At 53.1% G+C, this 20,536-nt stretch overlaps 1 protein-coding gene across 1 annotated transcript in view; it reads right to left on the bottom strand.

Moving 5' to 3' along the window:
* The window catches only part of LOC134368953 (fibulin-1-like), a 58,419-nt gene that overhangs the window by 33,693 nt on the left and 4,190 nt on the right, over positions 1-20,536 (bottom strand). Inside the window, 6 exon segments of the mRNA XM_063085191.1 lie at positions 858-995; positions 1,616-1,708; positions 3,137-3,196; positions 5,440-5,611; positions 8,144-8,279; positions 17,942-18,047. Coding sequence (XP_062941261.1) covers positions 858-995; positions 1,616-1,708; positions 3,137-3,196; positions 5,440-5,611; positions 8,144-8,279; positions 17,942-18,047 — 705 coding nt within the window.

The following is a 20,536-nucleotide window of genomic DNA, read 5'->3' as shown; positions in this document are numbered from 1 at the left end:
CCCCTTGGAGTTCATGGCTGTCAAGCGTTCAAATATGTATACTAGCCAGCTTGGCCACTGGGCTCTCGGGGTCCAAAGGCCCGCCAGTGTGCAGGGTGGAGGGACTGAACTTGCACAGTGGCCCTCGGAGGTCAGGAGGGTGGGCCCTGCTTTTGAGTCACCCTCATAGTTCAAGATCATCATTTTTATGCAAGTGTTTCTGTCCTTCTGAAAGGCTTGAAACTCTCTGCAGAAAACTATGTTCTAAAAGATCCTCATCAGATCCTTATCTGCCAAATAACATCTATGGCTTAGCAGGGAAAAGCTGCAGCCAGAAATGTCATGTTTTTAGCAGCGGAAGGGGATATGCTTTGAACTTGAAGGGGATATGCTTTGAACTTCAAGGAAGCCTGAAATCAGATGGCAGGCAGCTGTTGTGCAAAAATAGTGGAATTTTTTTTCTTTTTCTTTTTTTATTGTAGAAAGCACATATGAGCACCTAAAATTCATCCCTAATCTCGTTTTAAAATGATCGGGCACTGAACCTTTTCAGAAATCCGTATTTGCCATCAACTCAGCACCAGAAGAAGGTACACAGAACTAGCCAGTACCGGTGCGCTACTGACAACCTTTTAAACATCTGAACATGACTGCCAATGCTTTCACTCTTCATCCCATTCACCCTTGACACTCCTAGTTATTATTGGTCACGCAGGTGTGACCCCATCCCTCCCGCAGATGAGGACGCTGTACCCCAGGCAGCCACACGGGGGCGCCCACCACCAGAGCCCAGACCCAGGAGCCTCATGCGGCCCTCCCACCGCGCCATGTCCACACGCAGGTACAGGAGGATTTTAGACTCGGAGCATGTGCCGTACATTTGCAGCTATTGTCCTCTGTGAGCTCATAGCCAGTCCCGCAGCTGCTATCTCGCTGGCAGCGGAAAGAGCCCACTGTATTGATGCAGGATTCTCCAAGCCGGCAATTGTGGCTGCCCATGATGCATTCATTGATATCTAGGAGCAACCAAGGCAACACAGGAGTAACCAGCAAGAACTGATCCTCATGCTTTCTCAGAAGGAATGTACCAGAAGCCACGGTGGGACTGGTTCCCTATGCCCGTCAAGTCACCCACTCAAACTGAGCTGAGCCCTGCCTTGTGCCCATCTGGAGCATGTGCTGGACTGGGGTCATGGGGACATGTCACCAAATCAGAAGCAATGATTCCCCTCCTTGCTACGTTTCAGATCCATTGCTCTTTCTGGGTAAGTGCCAATCCCTTTGTGATCCTCAAGGACCCCATAAGGGGCGCAGCATCTCCCTCATCTCCCAGATGAGGGGGCTGAGAGAGGCTGGTACAAACCCAAGGCCACTCAGCAGACCCTGGATCTGGACCCTGTTTGGACGCAAATCCAGTCCTCTTTCCCAGCCCCAGTGTTTATGTTCTGGATGGGGGTCCTATCTGGGAGCCGTGGAGCTGCAAACTCTAGGGAGCGCCAGAAAGCCAGTGCTGGGCTGCTCTCCACCCCAAATGGGGCCCCAGGGTGTGCAAGGCAGGCCCTGCTCAGACCCTAAGCACACACTCCCGCACCCAGTGACACGCAGGTCCTGCTGGCAACTGGGAGGGAGACGTTACCTTCGCAGGAGACGCCATCAGCCAGTAGTTGGTAGCCCGAGCAGACTACCTTGTCCCCCGTGTCACAGCACTGCTGTTTGCAGGGCCCACCACCTGTAATCAGAGCAGACGTGAGGGTGGGTGCAGCCCAGAGACCTTTGCTTTCTAGGTCTGTTCAGACCGGGTCAGAGAAAATGCCCACAGTGTAGACTGACTCAAGAAGGCACGTTCCCGGGCTGGAGCCCACCCACAGGAGACCCCAGCCATGGACTGACCAATGCGGTGGTGTGCAGGGCGGCCTCTGAAGGTTAGAGTGGGGCTGGAAGGGGCAACGCAGAAAGAGTGGCCACATGCTGACAGCCACAGACCCCGCAGGAGCAGGCCTAGAACAGGCCCCACCCGCCCCCACATAACTCTCAAACCCCATTCCCATCTCTGCTGCCTCAGCTCCAGTGGCCTCTCATCTGGCTGTGGCCACAGCCGCCCCCTGCCTGGGCTCCCTGAGCAGCCCTGGTACTGCCCTGTAACCACAGGGCAGCCAGTGGGTAGGCTCAAACTGTGTCTCACCGGGACAAGCTTCTACCAGGTAAAGACTTGGCGAGATACATTTCGAACTGCTGCCCAGGACCTGCAGGGCCCTGCCCGCTTCTCCACCTGTTCCTCTGTCCCTCCATGCCCCCCTCCCACCCCCACCGCCCACCAGCACCTGCACCCCTCACCAGGTTTGAGACTGCCACTCCTGCTGCCCAAAATACCCTTTCGGTGTCATTCTCCTGGCCAGTCCATCCTCATCCATTGCAAACCAGCCTTTCTCTCCTCCAGGAAGACCCTCCCACTCCCCCTAGAGAGCTTATGAGGCTTTCTGGGGCTCTATGCTCCTCCTGTCTCCTCTTCTCCCAGGCCTCTGAGCCGACTGTCACTGTACGCTGACCGCATTATCTTGTGATTACACTGCCTCCCTGATTAACACCCCAACCACAGGGCGGGCCGCTGAATGAATCTGTGAAGCCAATCTGCCAGTCTAGACATGCCGGAATGTTCCATTAAAGAGAAATAAAGTTTCATCATGTGAAAAACAAAACTGCGAGTCCATACTTTAAATTTGAAAATCTCTCCCTTGGGAGAAAAATGACTATTACTGATGGCACCGTGGTTGGGCTCCAGGGACACCAAGGCAGGTAACACGTAGCCTCCTCCCTGAGGGGCTCCCAGCCTCGGGGAAGCCAGCGGCCACTGTTCACAGAGCCTGTGAGCTCTCGGAACATTCAGGGAAAAGCTGTTCTCACCACAGCCCCTTTTCCACAAGCCCACCCTCCGCCTTGCTCCCCGCTGGGGCCCCCAGCTCTGGAGGGTGAAGGGGAAGAGAAGGAGGGAGGCCAGGGGTCCCCGAGGGCAGAAGTGGCTCACAGTTGACTCCTGGCCAAGGGGCACTTCTGAGGGTGAACCAAAGCAAACCTGAGGCCCAAACTCCCAATGAGGTCAGTGCTGACTTTGCTCTGGGTGTCATTAGCTACCAAACGGGTCCCAGGAGCAGTGTCTCACCTCGGCAGCGGTCATTCAGGTAGGGGTCCTCCTGTTCCTCCTCGACCTCAGAAATCTCAGCTACGGGGGAAAGAGAGACCAAGACAGACGTTTATCCAACCCCAGTGTCCCATCTCGTCTTAGAAGAAACCCCAGATATTTTCTCTTTTTGTCAATATCAGGAAGTAATGCCCATTTTTAAATCTTACAAACAGCTAAGTATTAACTTTTATCCTTTTTAAGAGAGAATTACACCCATAAGTTAGTTAAATCTCCGAAACATCAGTTATAACAGAAGCAGCACAGGCGCAGCGGGCTGTGATCACTAACGTCACGCTGAGAGCTGCTACAGAGTCCAATTACTCGAGTATTTCAGCAATGCGGTCAGCCTTACTATCCACCAGGACACATCCTCCAAGCCTAAAGCCAGGCACACGGTGAAAGTTTATTGTCATGGGTGGAATCTCATCCCCCCGCTGAGCTATCAAACACTCACATTAGTTTCTGAAGGCTTGCTCTTGACCTCAGTACTTACTGGGTTGCAGGCCAGGGCTGGTCTGCAGACCCTCTCTGTGGCCCTTCGGTAGCACACAGTAGGCCCACAACACATGTCAGTGCAAGGGAAGAAGGTGAGTCCGTGCCCGGGTGAGGAGGAAAAGACGGGAAACCCTCCCAAAGGAGGAAGCATTTGATGAAAAGTCTGAGCAGGAATTAAAGCACATCGAAGATGGGGAAAGAGAAACCATCTGGATCTGCGGAAAAGCCCGAGACTGTTAATACAGCAGACATAAATCTACAGAAATCCTCCCAAGAGACACAGGAGAAATTCTCCACCAGGATGAACAGTTTGGGTTTGTTTCATGTGAAAATATCATCTCTGATTTCAAAAGCTGGAAAGTGGTCCCAATCGCCCTTTATGACTGTGACTTCTGAAATCAAAAGTGAGAGATGGGTCCCTTTGAACCAGGACCCCAAAGCCATCGGGGTCAGGAAGCCACATGACAGATGGACTAGCTTAGAGACAAGGCGTCTGTGAGCCCTTCCCTTTCAACCCTTCTGGCATATTCTGCTGTTATAACAGAGGGGGATGAAGCTCAGAAAGAGGAGGGAACAGGCCCAAAGTCACTGAGCAAGCTCAGGCAGGGTGGACTCCTGCATTTTTCCAGGGTGATGTCCATTATGGCACAAGAAACCATCACATAAGTGAAAAAGACCATTAATCAACCAAGAAATGTCCTGAACATGTAACTGAGCCATGTCCCAAGGCTTTGGACAAAACAGAGGTCAGAAAAGCACAGCTGGGAGCTGTCTTGAAGCGGTTCTTGGGGTCACACACCCCTCTGCCGAGTGAGTGTCTGTTGTCTGAAAGAACATAGCCTGTTGTTAACAGGCAATGTCCCCAGCCTTTGCCCACACACCCTGGGCTCCAAATGGAGACGACACCAGCCACGAATCAGAAGGTCAGGGTTCACGCTCCTCTGCGTGTCGGCCATGTGACCTTGGGCATCAGGTTCTTGTTTATAAAGCAAAAGCAAGGGCAGCCACCCACGCTGCCCCTGGCTGTTGGAGGGACAGGGCAAAACCTAGAGGGTAGAGGCTTAGGGAGCCAAGTGCCACACCAGACACTTTGTACCCATTCTCCATTCAATCCTCCCTTACGCTACCTCATGAAGTAGGGCTGCAATTGTCCCCATTTCACAGATGGGGAAATGGAGGCCCAAGTTTCACATTAGGACTGGGATGTGAACAGATTACTCTGATCCCAGATCCCGAGTGCTCGGCCTCACTCCAGAACAGTGGTTCACAGATGAGGTAACAAACATTAAATGGCTCTGAGAACTAGAACGGGTCTGCGCAAGTAGGGCAGTGGTACTGCGCATGCCACACAGCCTTCGATGGCTAATGTTATGGGTCCAGTTGGCTGGGCCACGGTACCCAGACATTTGGTCAGAAGCTCGTCTGGATGTTGCTGTGAAGGTATTTTTTTAGATAACATTAATATTTAGTCAGTGGACTTTGACAAAGCAGATGGCCCTCCATAATGTGGGTGGGCCTCGTCCCATCAGTTGAAGGTCCCAAGAAAAACAAGTCTGACCTCCCCCAAGGAGAGGGAATTCTGCCGGCAGACTGCCTTTGGACTCGAGCCGCAATGTCACCTCTTCCCTGTGTCTCCAGCCCGCCAGCCCACCCTGCAGACTGTGGACTTGCAGCCTCCACAGTTGTGTGAGCCAATTCCCTAAAATACATCTCTTTCTCTCTATATACACATCCTAGAGAACCCTGACTAATACACTGCCCCAGAGGGAAGAGAGGAGAGAAATTACCCGGTTCTTGGAGGTCCCCGACGTCCCCCGGGGCAAAGTCTGTGGTCTCCTGGCCCTTGACGCAGCACGCTTGTTAGACCAGTCCACACTGATAGCCAACCATGAAGCTGTACTCACAGCTCTGGCCCTGGGCCTGGGCTGCCCTCCCCAGCAGGCAGCAATGGCAGCACTTCTGCAAACACAGGCGGAGACTACAGATAGAGAAGCTGGGCAGACCGCCAGCAGGGCCCCCTGATGTGCCTCAGGGGACACCTCCCTGATCCGCCCGTGTCCACACACCGTGGACAGCAATGACACATGTCAGACTTAGGTACCACTTCTCAATGTCGGCAATAAATAGCAAAGAAAGCTGAGCCCCCAAATCTTCTAGGTCTCGGTTTTGAAAGAAACTTTAAAGGGGCTGCAACCAGCATGAGCTCCACCTCCCCTCCCTACCCATGCCCTGCCCAGCAACCACCCGGCTCTGCCCACACACCTCCAGAAGAGGAGCCTCTTAGAGGGTCACGCAAGAGCTCCAAAGTGTCCACCCCTTTTGCGGGGTCAAAGAATTCTCTACTATGCCCAGAAGAATGGATATGCACCTTGTCTCCCCCTCTGGAGTTGGAAGGCTCAGGAAGCATTGGGCGTTTGAAAAGCATGGGCCCTTGACAAATCATCACGCAAGGCATGGGATTAGGTTGCTGCTTGGCACCTGGACCCCAAAAATCACACCTGAGTCCCTGAGTCCTCACACCTGAGCCCTGGAAACAACATCCACCCTGCCACATGATAAGCACCACTGCAGTCCTTATTAAGTGGTTACCCTAAGAAGAACACAGAACTTTCTAAAAAGTCCACAGCAGGAGCTAGGGAGGTGTGGCTTTGCTCTAGCTTCTGTGGAGGTTGATGGGTGTCTAGGGGTCAAATGTGCCCCCCAGAAGTTCATGTATTGGAAGCTTGATCTCCACGGTGTTAAGAGGGTGAGAAAGCCAATTACGGTAACTGAAAGGTGGGCCTCTGAGAGGTGATTAGATGGTGAGGACTGTGCCCTTGTGAAAGGACTGATCCATTCATGGCATAATCGGTTATCACGGGCGTGGTTCTGATGGCTGTATAAGGAGGGCAAATGAGCAGGTCAGCTCTCTTGCTCAGCCCACTCTCACCATGTGACGACCTAGTCACTGTGGGATTCTATAGAGAGTTCCCACCTAGAAGAAGACCCTCACCAAATGTGTTCCCTGAACCTTGCTTGGACTTCCCAGACTCTAAAATTGTAGAAATGAATTTCATTTCTTTATAAACTACCCAGTTGCAGGTATTTTGTTATAAGCAACAGAAATGAACTAACACACAGGTCTTCCATGCGACCAGAAAGAGCAGGGGGCATCTGCTACCTCATCCACCTTTGGACTGTGAGTAACCTTTCCCAGAAACACAAATCACTCATCTGCCAAAGCAATCTGGACCCACTCCTGTTAGGGTGCTTTGTGCTTTTCTGCACCTCCCTTTCTCTCAAGTCTGAGGACATGGGAATAGCTGTCTGACAGGCATCCGCAGAGCCCCAGCCCTGCCCAGCGAGGCAGTCACTGGATGCCCAATGTCCTGGCTGCAGATATCCCTAGACTAGGCCGCTCCACCCTCACCCCACCCAGCTCCCTCACACCAGAGCCTCCTCCTGTGAAAGCCCACACAGGCCAAGGCGGGTGGGGGCTCTGGACCCCCAAGTCCTCCACACGGAGTCTCCCTCCATGGCCCAATCTATGAGGAGAGAGAATCCCCAAAAAGGAACCCCCACACCCCCTCCTAGAATCCAGACTTCACTCAGATTCTTGCTCCACGAAATAACTACATCTCCTTCCTAACCGGGAACAAGAAAGCTTCTTCCAGGGAATTCACTTTCGTCATCTGGCACCTCCAACAGAGGCCCAGCCGACCAGGTTAATGTTTCCAAACCAAAGTTCCTCCTGGCCAGGCTTGTTTCCTCCCTTGGGAGGTGGTGAGGGAGGGACAGCCTGGACATCTGTAGTGTATTTGTGGTGTTCAAACCTGAGAACACTGTCAGGCCCTTCTCCACATCATGCAAAGCAGCAGACCTTCCACAGCAATGGCAGGCCTGGATGACCTGGCCTGGACTTGGGGTCCCAGGATGCTCAGTGAAGGAGATTACATCATTTACTCACAGCTTTCCTTCAGTGCAGGACCCTCCCCCAATAGTTGCTGTGAGACCCTAACAGGGCTGCCGAGAAACCACTTCAGAGTGCAGGCCTCTCTGAATCTCAGTTTCATCCTCTACAGTAGTTATAGAAGTCATGTGATATAAAAGGCCTTGGTGGGGGCCCATTCTGAGCTCTGGCCCCAACTAGCCTGGGGACAGAGAAGCTTAAAGACCTCCTTCAAGGGGTGGAGGTACCTACCCTGATGAGAAGATTCTGAAGGCCCCAGATGACCCCTGCTCTGGCCTCTGCGTTCTGCCTGAAGCCTGGGGATGGGTGGTCCTCAGGACAGACCAGCTCACTTCATCCCTGTTTCCCCAGCATGGGACTGGGCCCTGGGTGTCCTCTAGGGTTTACTGACTAGACTGGAGGAGGAGGGAACACTTGAATAGGAGGGGGCCTGGGCTGGCTGAGCTGAGAAGAGGCCCAGAGTCTGCTGAGCTGGGAGGGGACCTGGGCCTGCTGGCTAGCAGGGGGATGGACAGAGGCCCCACACGGTCCTGGGTCCTTACCTTCACAACAATGGCCTCTAGGCTGGCGCTGTCACTGTGGGATGTGGCACAGCTGTCCTGCTCATTGGCCAGGTTGATGCCTGTGGCACAGTGCAGCTCCTCCAGCTGGTTGTGGCAGCACTGCTCCTGGACCATCCTGTGGGTGGAGGGGCAGCCTGAGCCAGGGCTCTGCAGGTGGGGGATCCTCTGGGCAGTACACAGGGCCCAGGAGCAGAGGCACCTCAGGGAAAGGGCTCTGTCACTTTTGGGCCTCCTGTCCCCTGCCCCCACAGACACACAGAGACACACACACAATGCCTGGCATACAGAAGGCACTCAGTAAGTGTTTAGCTAGAAATACTGAATGCAGAGTGGTGCCTGGGGTCAGAGTCAGGAGACCTAATTGGGCTGCGAGAGAGGGGATTCATCTCTCTGAGCTCTGAGCCTCACCCACAGAATGTCAAGAAAAGCAAAACCCAGCCAGCTGCTAGGTTTTTTTTCTGGGCCGAACCCTCACATCCTTCCTAAAGTTGAATTCTTCTCAATGCGCCCCATCTTCTAGGCTCAGAGGAAACAGCTTCAGAGGGTTTGGGGCCGAAGCCTGCCCAAATCCCCAAAGTCAGGGACAGTGGCAGCTACGGGAGCAGTGCCCACATCTCCCAGCCCTGCCAGGGCTCTGGGAAAAAGTCCCTGGAAAACGGGGACCTGTGTAACTGGAGGACCACGACCTAACAGAATTGGTTCCTAAGACACAGCCACAGGGCCGTGACAGCTGAGGGAGCTGCGCTGGCTGGCCCTGCAGGCGTTGGAAGGGAGGTGTGCGTGTCGCAAGTGGCTCCCAACCACACCCAAAATAACCCCAGCCTTGGCCAAAGCCAGCAAGGGCAGGAAGAGCTGCCCGACCTGCACTGTCCAGGGCGGAGGGCAGGGCCCAGCCAGGCCACTCCCCGGCCACAGCCAGCAGCCCCCAGCCCACCCTTTGTCCCACACTACCCTGTGGCAGGTCTGCACCTGGCTTTCCCTGTGTGGATCTGTCTACGCTGTGCTATTGCATGTTTCACTCACGCTTCCAGTGGATTTGCAAATAACGGGCATTTCACTAAACTGTTAGACAGAGCAACCAGATATGTGCATCCATCATTCATTCAAAAAACATGGGCTGGGGCTGGCCGGTCAGCTCACTTGGTTGAAGTGTGGTGCTGATAACACCAAGGTCAAGGGTTTGGATCCCCTTACCAGCCAGCAGCTAGAAAAAAAAAAAAAGGATGAACAGAAACCAACAAGACTGGGCTGGCCCATGGCTCACTCGGGAGAGTGTGGTGCTGACACCACCAAGGCCACGGGTTCGGATCCTATATAGGGATGGCCCGTGGCTCACTCGGGAGAACGTATTGCTGACAACACCAAGTCAAGGGTTAAGATCCCCTTACCAGTCATCTTCAAAAAAAAAAAAAAAGAAAGAAAGAAAGAGACCAATAAAACTAACAAGTGTCAGTGAGGATGCAGGGAAGTGGGAGCCCTTGTGCTCTGCCGGTGGGATGTAAAATGGAGCGGCTGCTGTGGACATAGTGTGGCAGCTCTTCAGAAAATTAAAACAGAATTACTATATGATCCAGCAAGTCCACGTCTGCGTCTATGCCCAAAAGAACTGAAAGTGGGATCTCAACGAGATATTTGTACAGCCACGTTCGTGGCTGGATTATTTACAACAGCCCAAGTGCCCACAAGGAGATGAATGGATAAACAAAATGTGGTGCGTTCATGCCAGGGAATATTATCCAGCCTTCTAAGGGAAGGAAATTCTGACGGATGGTACAACACGAATGAACCTTCAGGACATTATGCTGAGTGCAAGAGGACAAAAGGACAGATACTGTATGATCCCACTCACCTGAGGTCCCTGGAGTGGCCAAAGTCATTGAGACAGAAAGTGGAGTGGTGGGCGCCGGGGTGTGGGGGTGGAATGGGGGGTTATGGACGTGGTTTCAGTTTGGGAAAACGAAAAAGATCTAGAGGTGCACAGTGGTGATGGCTGCATGACAATGTGAACGTACTTACTGCCACTGAACTGTATGCTCAAAAATGGTTGAGATGGTGAATTTTATGTTATATATGTTTTACCACAATTTAAAAAAATTGGCAGTGGCCCTACTGTGTGCCAAGCTGGTGCGGAGGCTCCAGGAATGGCCTGGTGGGGAGAGCAACCCTCACGCCACGGGGACTTCTGGGCAGCAGGGATTCGACTCTGCTCTGGTGGGGGAAGGAGCCTGGCGCTGAGCGTCTGGAGCGCTGGGTCCAGATCTCTGCTCTCCTCTTGCTGCCTGGTCAACCTGGATAAGCGCCCTCACCTTTGGGAGCCCCTTTTTCCTCACCTGTGGGGTCAGGCACCACCACCAGTGCACTTCAGAGGTGTTAGGATGGTCCAGGGAGGCACCGGCACAGCAGAGCCTTGGAGGTTATGAAGTTCCACCCACCGTTACGGCTGTGACCCCTCCTGGGGCTGAGTCCCCCGCAGGCAGCTGATCCCACAGTACCAAATGCCTCAGGACTGTGAGTAGCTTTGCAAAGGACATGTCACAAGTAAGGCCAGTGTGTTGTGTGTGATGAGGGCCAAGAGGAAGCTGACTGGGAACTGGCTGCCTGGCCCAGCTCTGCCTTCACTCCCTGGATGGGTGACCTTGGGCAATGTACTTCCACTGTCCGGGCACAGGGAGGAAACTGGACCACTGGTGGCTCTCACAGGAGTTTAAGGTCATGGACCTTGGTTCCAATGGCATGGGGAGAAAAGAGATAAAAGCAGAGCTGTGGGGACACACCAGGGCCTACCCAGCTGCAGCCTCCTCTCCCACGGGCAGCCAAGGTTTCCCAGGAACTGCTAAATCTTCAGGGAACCCAGTTTGAAAATCAAAGGCTCTAGGAGCTATTTTGGGGGAAGATTCACGAAGCTGGTCACTCTACCCCTTGACCTGGCAGAGCCCAACATTGCCCCTATCCCAAACACTCCCTCCCGGGTTAGAACCCCCAAGCACTTCTGCACCTGGTGGGTTTTGCGAGGGGCCTGTTTGCCCTAATAAGGCTTGAGGGTGAAGACTCACTGCCAGGAAGGCTGGCACAGAGCCAACCCCAGGTGCCCCCGACACCGCCATGGTGCAGAGATCCATGGTTTCATTCTCCCGTCCCCTCAGCCTATGACTTTTTTTTTCCTTGTCAAATGCATCATGATTGCAATAAACTTTCATCATATCTTTTTACCCATGGCCATCTTAAGTCTTGTCATTCACAGACAGTTAATTCTTTACTCTGGCACTTTTCATAAGCCTAAAGTGTGTTTTGTCTTCAAAGAGATTCATGGAAAGGACTCTGATAAGGGCAGGTTTCTGATAACTTTAAAATTACACCATTTGGACTGGGCAAGAATTCCCAGTACGCTAATGAAGAAAGTGACTGGTTCATAAAACTGCTAACCCAATATCAAGCAGAACAAGGATCAATTAAATACCAAGGAAATGAGCTGGCAGATTTTTATGCTAAGCCTGCCAGTACTGAAAACTTTAAGATATGCAATTTGTTTGGGGTTTGGTGTTTTGTTTGTATTTTTTAAAGTTTATTTATTTATTAATATTATTTTTTTACATTCTATGATGCTGCAGAGCAGTTGGGGAGGAGAAGGGAGGAGAAGGGGCAAGGAAATAGGGTGGGAGAAGGAGGAAGGAGGAGGGGTGGGGTTGAGGCCTGTGGTACCCCCCTCATTCCTTCAGGGGAGACCAAAGGGCTTCCAGCAGTGCCTTGGTCATTGTCGAGCTGGGTGCAGATGTCAGGGGGGTGTGGCTGAAGCCCTCGCCCCCAGTGCCCTAACTACAGAGCCCAGAGTGCTTCTTGCTACTGCTTGGTGGTTGTTGCTGAGCTGGTTGTGGGTGCCAGCAGGGCATGACCAAGGCCCTTGGCCCCCCACCATCCCGGCTCAGGAGAGCCTGGGGTGCTTTCTGAAGAGTCTTGGTGGTCATCACTGGGCTGGCTGTGGGTGTTGGGGGGTATGGCTGAGGCCCCCAGCCCTTCCTCCTCCCTGGCTTGGTAGCCCAGGGGACTTCCAATCATCTAGGCTTTATAGGTATTCTTTGGTGATGTAAGACCTTTACTAGTTAATATTAAACTTTGTCTCTGGTCTGTGGGTATTTTGTTTTTTCTTCCAGTTCTGTGTTGGATTATTTGCTGTTCCTACCACTTGAACTTGTCACTTGAACTAATTTGTTGTCCTTTGCTGACTTCTAAAATGGGGGAACTTCCTGTGGGGACCAGTACTTGAGCTCTGTGGTTGAGCTAAATTGCTGCTTTGCTGCTGATTCTCTGGGGAAGTCTTTTTGAGTGGCTCAGGGTTTAATGGTTGACTTTATAGTTACTTCCGGGTCTGATGAGATCTGGTGCACCCAGGTTGTGTGGAAACTCTGGTCTGGGCCTGAGTCTTTTTAGCAACTGCACCCCCTGCAGTTCTGTATTCTTGACCCGTCTCTGCTGAGTGGTCCTGCGCTGATGGGTGGCAGATCAGCTGTCCATGCTGTGTCCTGGTGTTCTCCCGGTGGGCCCATCTCCCCCAACACCTGCACTCCAAACATTTCCCATGGGACAGGCCATGTGCCGGTCCCTTGCAATGACTCACCAGCCTCTGATTGGCTCCTTTTTTCAGTTGTTGTGGCTCCTCATTCCTATGTGGATCCATGGGAACCCTGTTAGTGGTCCTGCTGGCCTGGGGGCCACGAAGGCCCTCTTCTCCCCTGCCACCTCCAAGCAACCTCATATGAAGGGCACAGCTGCAGCTTTTGCCAGCTCCTGCTCCGTGCACTCACCAGGGCCAGCCTGCAAGTGGCCAGGGCTTGAAATGGTGGGAGCGACCCTTTCTTTGTCTCATCGCGGCTTCTCCTGCCTTCATGCACTCTGTAGGTCTCTCCTCCTCTTCCCCTGAGCTCTAGCAGCTTCCGCTTGGCAGTCATTGCTTTTTAATAGTTGTAAATTGGTTGATTTGTGGGAGAGGGTGACACTGGGGACAGTCTATTCTGCCATCTTGACCGGAAGCCAGCCTTTGGCTTAAATGCCATCTCCACACAGATGGCTTTCAGTTCTCTCTCTGGCCAGTCCTCTTCCTTGCACTCCTGCCTGGCCCCCAACCGCCCACTCAGGTCTCCACTTAGATATCCAAGGCGGACTCCACTCCTCCCCAGGAGCTCCACCTTCTCTCCCATGGTCGTCCCTGCTCCTCCAGGCAAACTCCATCTGTCCAGGTGCCCAGAGCAAGACCCTGGAGCCATCCCTGACTTCTCTGAATCCCACTCCCCTCCAAACACTAACAAACCCTGGTGCTTTGCCTTCAAGTCACGTCCACCATCAGTCCCCTTTCCACCACCTCCCCTGCCTCCACCCAGCTCCAAACCACAGGCATCCCCCCAATTGTCAAAACAGCCAATTAGTATCTCTGCGGCTTCCACCTCCCTCCCTCAATCTCTTCCTCACACAGGGTCTGTTTTAAAGGGCACATTCAGACAGATATGCATCCACCCATCTCTGCTCAAATCCTCCAGCAACCTCTCATCTCACTCAGTCTCTAAATCACCTAGACAGCCCAGGACGATCAGCCCCCCACAGCGCCCCAAGGCACCATGGTTACCATCTGACCCTGTGGCTTCCTGCCTGGCCAGGCCTACAGCCACCCTGGCCCCTTGCCGTTGCTCCATGACACCTGCACAGCCTCTCCTCTGGGCCTCTGTGCTGGCTGTTCCCTCTGCCTGGAAAGCTCCTCCCTGCATCCCATACACCTCTCTCTTGCCTCCTTCATGTGCTAGCTCAGAGGCCCCTTCCCAGTGAGCTGTCCCCTACAGCTCTGCTTGAAATTGTAGACCAGCCCCGCCCAGAAGACTCTACTCCTTCCCTGTTTGTTTTTTCCCTCTCATGGTGCATACGGCCTTCTTATAAAACAGAAAATTTACTTACTATTTGGTTTATTGTCTGCTTCCCCTGTAGAATGTAACCTCTACAAGGCCAGGGGATTTTGCCTATTTTGTTCACTGATTTACCCCCTGTTCACCCAGAACAGTACCTGGCACCCAGCAGGCCCTCAATGATATTTGTGAAATAAATAAATGAAGGGGTCCAGACAGATGCTGGATTTGTTGAATTGAAAAACATCAGCTCGGGACCTGCTTTAGGTTTTGGCTCGGTGTGTATCCAAATTCCTCCAAAAAAAGATGAAGGACTTGTGGGTTTAATCTAATCCAAGGTTTTGGGGAAATTTGGATTTGGATACTAAGGGATGTTGGGCCTCGGCCAAGGCCTAGAGTGCAGAGTGACACATGAATCGGGGCAGCAGCAGAGCTGCCATCTCTGGGCCACCCTCAAGTGTGCTGCCATTAAAGCTTCAGACAGCCCATCCCTGTTCAGCTACAGCCCAGGTTTGCAGAGGGGTAGGCTCCTCCCTGCAGTCCTGTCTGAGCCCCTCACCCACCCAAGGGAGCAAATCCCATCTCCTTTGGGCCCCCAGAAACGCTCAGAGTCTCCCATTCTCAACTCCTGCCTAGGCGGTTTGGCCTGGCGCTGGCTCACCTGTGTCACTTCATCCCGCCTCTTTCTGAGCTTAGAAATGGCATCAAGCAACAATAAAGATTTGCTGAATGAATGAAAATTGAGACGTTTACAGGTGAGCCTCACAGAATGCCACTTCAAAAGAAGAAACATCCGCTAGAATGATGGACCAACCAAAAGGTTAGTGATCCTTGTTTCCTGCATCTTTCAAATATTACCAGTAAGAGGGTTCCCGTAATTCAGATTTGATTTCTGATCTGCTCTCTCCCTTCCCCACCTTCATTAAAGATGATAATAGTGAATTCATAGAAAATCCCTCCTACCAGGCATCACTGTGCTGGCCACACCCCAGACACACACGGCCCTTCCTCACCCTAGTACTGTGGGGCTCGGCATTGTGGAGGGCTGGGGAGGGGGCTTGCTCACCCAAGGACCCCCGCAGCAGCACTCACTGCCTGCGAGTGGAATTCTTAGACGGACTCTGTCTTACCCAGAGCCCAGGAGCCCAGGCTCAGCCTCTGATCTCCATAGACTGTATGGGCTTTGAACCCCGAAACAAACGCAGAGAAGGGGACATGAGTGAGGGAGGGTTGGAGGGCAGCAGCCAGCACCTGGGACAGCAGGACAGTGTCACTGTGGAGCCAGCTGTTAGTGGTTAACTCACTAAGAGGCCTCGGACATGCACGTGGCTCCTGCTCGTGAGTCCACTGGGACAAGTCAACTGGCCTCCTGGGGCCTCAGTGAAACAAAGGCCAGTCACTCCAACTTGGTGACCCTTGAGTGGTGTCCTGGGCGTTCAGTAACATGTTCTGGGGACACCGTGACATGGAAACTCACAACATCCAGCCAGAATTTCCTGAGGCTCCACGTGACCAAGTGAGCATCACCAAAAACAAGTCAAGGGTCAGCGGGAGCCTAGACATGCACCCACACTTCCCAAAAAGAAGAAATTCTGTCTCGGTCATTCAAATGATATTTCTTACATCTCAGGAAATGTCTTCATGCGTGTTTGAAATTTATCCCGGGTCAAAATGTAGATCATAAAACAAACACCCACTGCATAGATAAGAAGGTATTTTCTATGTACTCTGGGACCCACTGTGGATTAAAGATAACTCCAAAATTTATCAAAGACACTGGTGAGTAGAAATCAGTATAAATTTAGTACTGACCAGAATCTAAATTCACAAGCAGGGCCCAGAGAACTGCTAAAACTGTGGCCTCAGTTTCTCTGTCTGCACACTGAAGGGTTCACCTATCTGATGCTTCACTTTATAAGTCTTTGATCTCAATTAATAATAGCGCTCCCTGTCAGGGGCAGAATTGTGTTCCCCACAACTCATCTGTTGAAGTCCTAGCCCCTAGTAACTCAGAATGTGACTGCCTTTCGAGACAGGGCCTTTAAAGAAGTAATTAAGCTAAAATGAGGTCATCTGGATAGGACCTAATCCAATCACACTGGGGTCCTTACAAGCAGAGGCAATCAGGACACAGACACAGAGGGAAGACCACGTGAGGATACAGGGAGAAGATGCCAACTTCAAGCCACAAGGACAGGCCTCGGAAGAAACGAACCCTGCCAACACCTTGATCTTGGACTTCCAGTCTCCGGCACTGTGATAATTTCTGTGTTTAAGCAGCCCAGTCTGTGGTACTTTGTTATGGAAGCTCTGATAGATTAATACACTCCCACCCTTTGGCTTCGTGGTGCTGGTTTCATACGTCGTCTCTGTTCATTATAACAACCCTGAAGGCAGGTGTGATGGTTCCTGCTTTACTGTGGGAAACTGAGGCTCTGAGCTGGCTCAGGGCACACAGCAGGAAATCTAACCCAGGCCGGCCCGCCTCCCAGGCCCTCGTCTTTCCTGGGGCCAGGCTGCTTCTCATCAGCACAGTCTGTAAACAACGCTCAGCTTGGCGCTGAACGTCCAGCTTTGCTAGGGACTTGCCAGAGGCCTCTCTGACATTTCCAGTGCTCAGCCACACCGGGAGCCAAAATCACATCTCACATTCATCTGCTGCTCCGTGAAGCCTGACCGTGTGCTCTTGCAGTCAGTTCCAGCATCTGAGCTGCCTGTCTTCTCTTCCTTTGTTTGGTCTATAGTGCTTTTGACTTTTCAAGAATTTCTTCAATCAGGATTTACGTTCTCCCTCCCTGCTGGCTGGGGCAGCCTCTGCTCAGCGTCAACAGAAATGCAAACCATTGTGACAGCCCCCACCCCGTGCCCCACAGCTCCCAGTACCCAAGCTGCTTAGACTCGGGTTAGAGGCAGAGAACACAAATGGAAATCAAACGCTGGGATACTCTCATACCCCTGCCTCCTGACAGCGCTTGCTCCCCAGGCCAGCAGGTCTGGGTTCAGATACTAACGTCATCTCTGATGAGCTGTACATGGGGGTGAGCCCAGCTTCCTCCATCAAACGGGATGAGTGACGCAGTTAAATGAGAAAATGCTCATCAGATGCTCAGCACAAAGTAGGTGCCTCAGAATGGTTTGCTATTACTTTTATACCATTATTTTTATGATGATGATCAACATTACTTGTTTCCATCATTTATGCGAAGCTTATATTGTCCCCAAATTTTGGGGGAGCTTGAGTCAATTTCAGGAGAGAAGAATAAAAACGGTCAGTCCAGATGCCAGCTCCTGCACAAGGTGAACAAGGGTCTGGCAGAACTCTTCACCCTGGGCCCGGCTCATCCACATTTTGGGGGTCTGCAGGTGGTCCACGTTCCTCTCTGCGAAGCACTGCTGATCACAGGATCTCATCTGCACCCCACAACAGTCCCGCTTTTCTTAGGAGGAAACCGACTTGCCCACAGCTGCCCAGCTATGACAGAGAAGCCTACGAACCCAGATCTTCTTGTTTCCAGCCCAGTGAAGGGGACAGATGCCCCAACTGTCACAGGGTGGCACGGGAAGGGTCAGTGAGTCCTGTGCTGGGACCGTGGGAGCACAGGGGAGAGCCCAGCTATGGAGGGACAGGGGTCACCCGCTGCACCTCCCCCAGCCTGGGTGGATCTGGCCCTGGTGCCCTGGCCTGACTCTCCAGAGGAGAAACTGGAAACAGGGGTCCTCAAAATGCACCCAGCTGAGGCGGGTGAGAAGGAGAGAACCAACATTTCTAGAGCAGCTTCTGCGCCCACAGCCGTGCTTGCTCCTTCAATCTTTGGAGCAACTCGTCCTTTCCTCCCCACCTTCCTCTAAAAGAACATTGTCCTGGTAAAACAGTGGCCACCACCAAGCGTACCTGCATTCTTTGGATTCCGAGGTGTACGGCAGCGAGCAGTCCCTCTCCTGGGTGGCCGTTCGATGTCCGTCTGCACAGCAAGCCTCCATGGAGACGTCTGCACCCACTGTGCAGAGAAGAGAACAGGCTGATGGTGACCCGCCACTCACCCCACTGGTGCCCGCTCCCAGCTGCCCCTGCAGAAAATCCGCTTGCTTAGGTCTGCACTGCAGCATGAGGCTGGGTCTGAAAGGGCAGCTGGACGAACAGCACATACTTCGGTCACTCTGCAAACGAGTACTGAGAATGCCACCGGGTCCTGCCTGGGAGCGCACGCCCCGCTCCTTCCCTGAAAGGCCGACTCCTCAACTGGTACCTGCCATATCCAGCTCTGACAGGGCTGTGGCTCAGCACTGGGACCCAAGCACAGCTGGGCAGGATCCCTGCTCTGGCCACACGCCAGAGACGTGGACAGGGTCCCTTCCTTCACAGTCCAGTGGGCAAGAAAGGCACGTGCTACTGACAGAGGTGTGGTCACGCTGCCGTCCAGCCCAGTGGGCATGACAGGCCTGACTCTCTCCAGAGGAGAGACCAGCATTTCTAGAGCAGCTTCTGCCGTGCTCTCTCCTTTAATCTTTGGAGCAACTTGTAAGGCGGGGGAGAAGGGTAGAGGGGCCCATCAGTCCTCACCTGGAGACAAAGAAACTGAGGCTGGGGATGGTTTCTGCCCTTGACTTGCCACAAGACCTGCTCCTCTGCAGAAAAGGACAGCTAAAAGAAGTTGGGTGAGGGTAGAGCTGGCTGGGCAGAAAGCACTGGGCTCGGGGGTAACAGCCGCCTGGAGGGATCGTCTGCTCACAGGAGATGGGGCAGGTAGAAGGCTCCCATTCATCAAGCAGCTGGCCCAGGCCCTCACAGCTGGACAACAACCCTCCTGCCCCAGCCAGGCTGCAGCCCCAATGGGCAACCTCCTCAGAAACCCTGGCCCCTCAGCTCATGGGAAGGAGCAGAGCCCACTAGGCCCCAAGGAAGGAATGCTGGGTGCCAAGGTGCGCACATGCCAAGGTGCTCTCAGTAAGGGACCTATATACCAAGAGCATTAGCATTGACCATCTCAGCTGCCTGGCAGGAGGCCATCTCTCGACAGGACATTATGAAATGGGGCTTTCCAGCACCCCATGGGGGAAATCCCGCCAGGCTTGGCAGCGTTTCTTGGCACTGACAGTCATGGGTGCTCTGTTTGGGCTCATTATTCTTCCCAGGCTGGGCCCTTGGGTGGTCCCAGAGGAAGGCTTGCTCTTGGGTAAGGCAGAGACTTCCTAAACCACCATCCCCCTCTCAGCAGGGGAGCAAGAGAAACTTCTAGAAACACCCTGGGATGGGTGTATTCAGTGTATGGATGAGCTGAGGCTCAGCCGGGCCACTTCACGTGGCCAGGCGTGGGGGTCTTGCCTAGAAACAAATCCCCTAATGACAACTTCGGGACTTCCGGGGTACTCTGACGGGCTTTCTGCAGGGAAAGATGTACCCACCCCATTCCTTCTCTCACAGGCTCCCCCGGTGGCGTGTGGTTAATGGTGAAGCTCTGTCCCACAGCAAGACCTGCCAGTTCACTGCGACCTGGCCACTGGGCCCATGCCCTACCTCAGCTGTGCGTGCTCCGTACTCCCCAACGATGCTATCTGCAGGACACGGAAGGTGCACCCCGCGCTGGAGCAGTCATGGGCCTCCCAGCACCAAAGCATGAGAGTCATCAGTGTGAGGGCCACACTGTTATGGGGATCACCTTGAGTGTGCCCATCATTAATGCATTCACTCGCTCATTCATTTTTGCTCCAACTTATTTTTTTAAAAAAGCATCCCATGAAACATAGGACCTTATCTGTTAAAGATAAGCTACTGCTACAGTTCATTCCCCGGATGACTGTGACGTGACCCAGCTACATGGCCTGACACTGAGGATGCTCTCCCCTATGCAGCCACCCCGGCTCCCACCCCCACCCCCCCAAAACTTCACCCCACCGTCCAGCCGGGTCACTCAGCTCCCTGCCTACGGTCCTGGCCCACTTTCCCCACCCAGCCTGGCACAGGTGCCCCTCTGCTTCCACCTCCCCACTGTGTGCAGGGCACACATCTCACCATTTTCTAGTATCCTGTGTGTCCACCTTACCCTCCCAACCACAAATGTCTTGAGAGCAGGGTCTACCTCCCGTCCTCTTATACCTCGGCACAAAAGCCAGTTTGTAGCAGCTACAGAGTTGAGTAGGAAGAGCTTAAGCTTTAGAGACAGACGAGGGCTCCAACCCCAGCTCCAGCACTGTCCTGCTCTGTGACCCTGGGCAAGCTACTCCACCTCTCTGAGCCACAGCTTCCTCAGCAGAAAAACGGGGCCCACAATACCTTCCAGAGCTGCTGAAAGGATGGATAAAGCTTATGAAGGTTCCAAGCACAGAGTAAGCTCTTAATAAAAGTGTCTTGGTTACGTGCGAAATGCTGGAAGGGGATTCACTTGCTGTTGCCTGTGAGAAATGGGGGTGCTAGGGCGCGGTCTTGGTGTGTGGAACCCCCCACAGATGAGCCGCAGCCCCAAAACCTCCCTGCACTCTGAGAAAAGCA

Source organism: Cynocephalus volans, chromosome Y (assembly GCF_027409185.1).
Source record: "Cynocephalus volans isolate mCynVol1 chromosome Y, mCynVol1.pri, whole genome shotgun sequence".
NCBI classification, from domain to species: Eukaryota; Metazoa; Chordata; class Mammalia; order Dermoptera; family Cynocephalidae; genus Cynocephalus; species Cynocephalus volans.
Note: the sequence above shows the minus strand (reverse complement) of the source record. Positions and strands in the feature narration are given on the sequence as shown.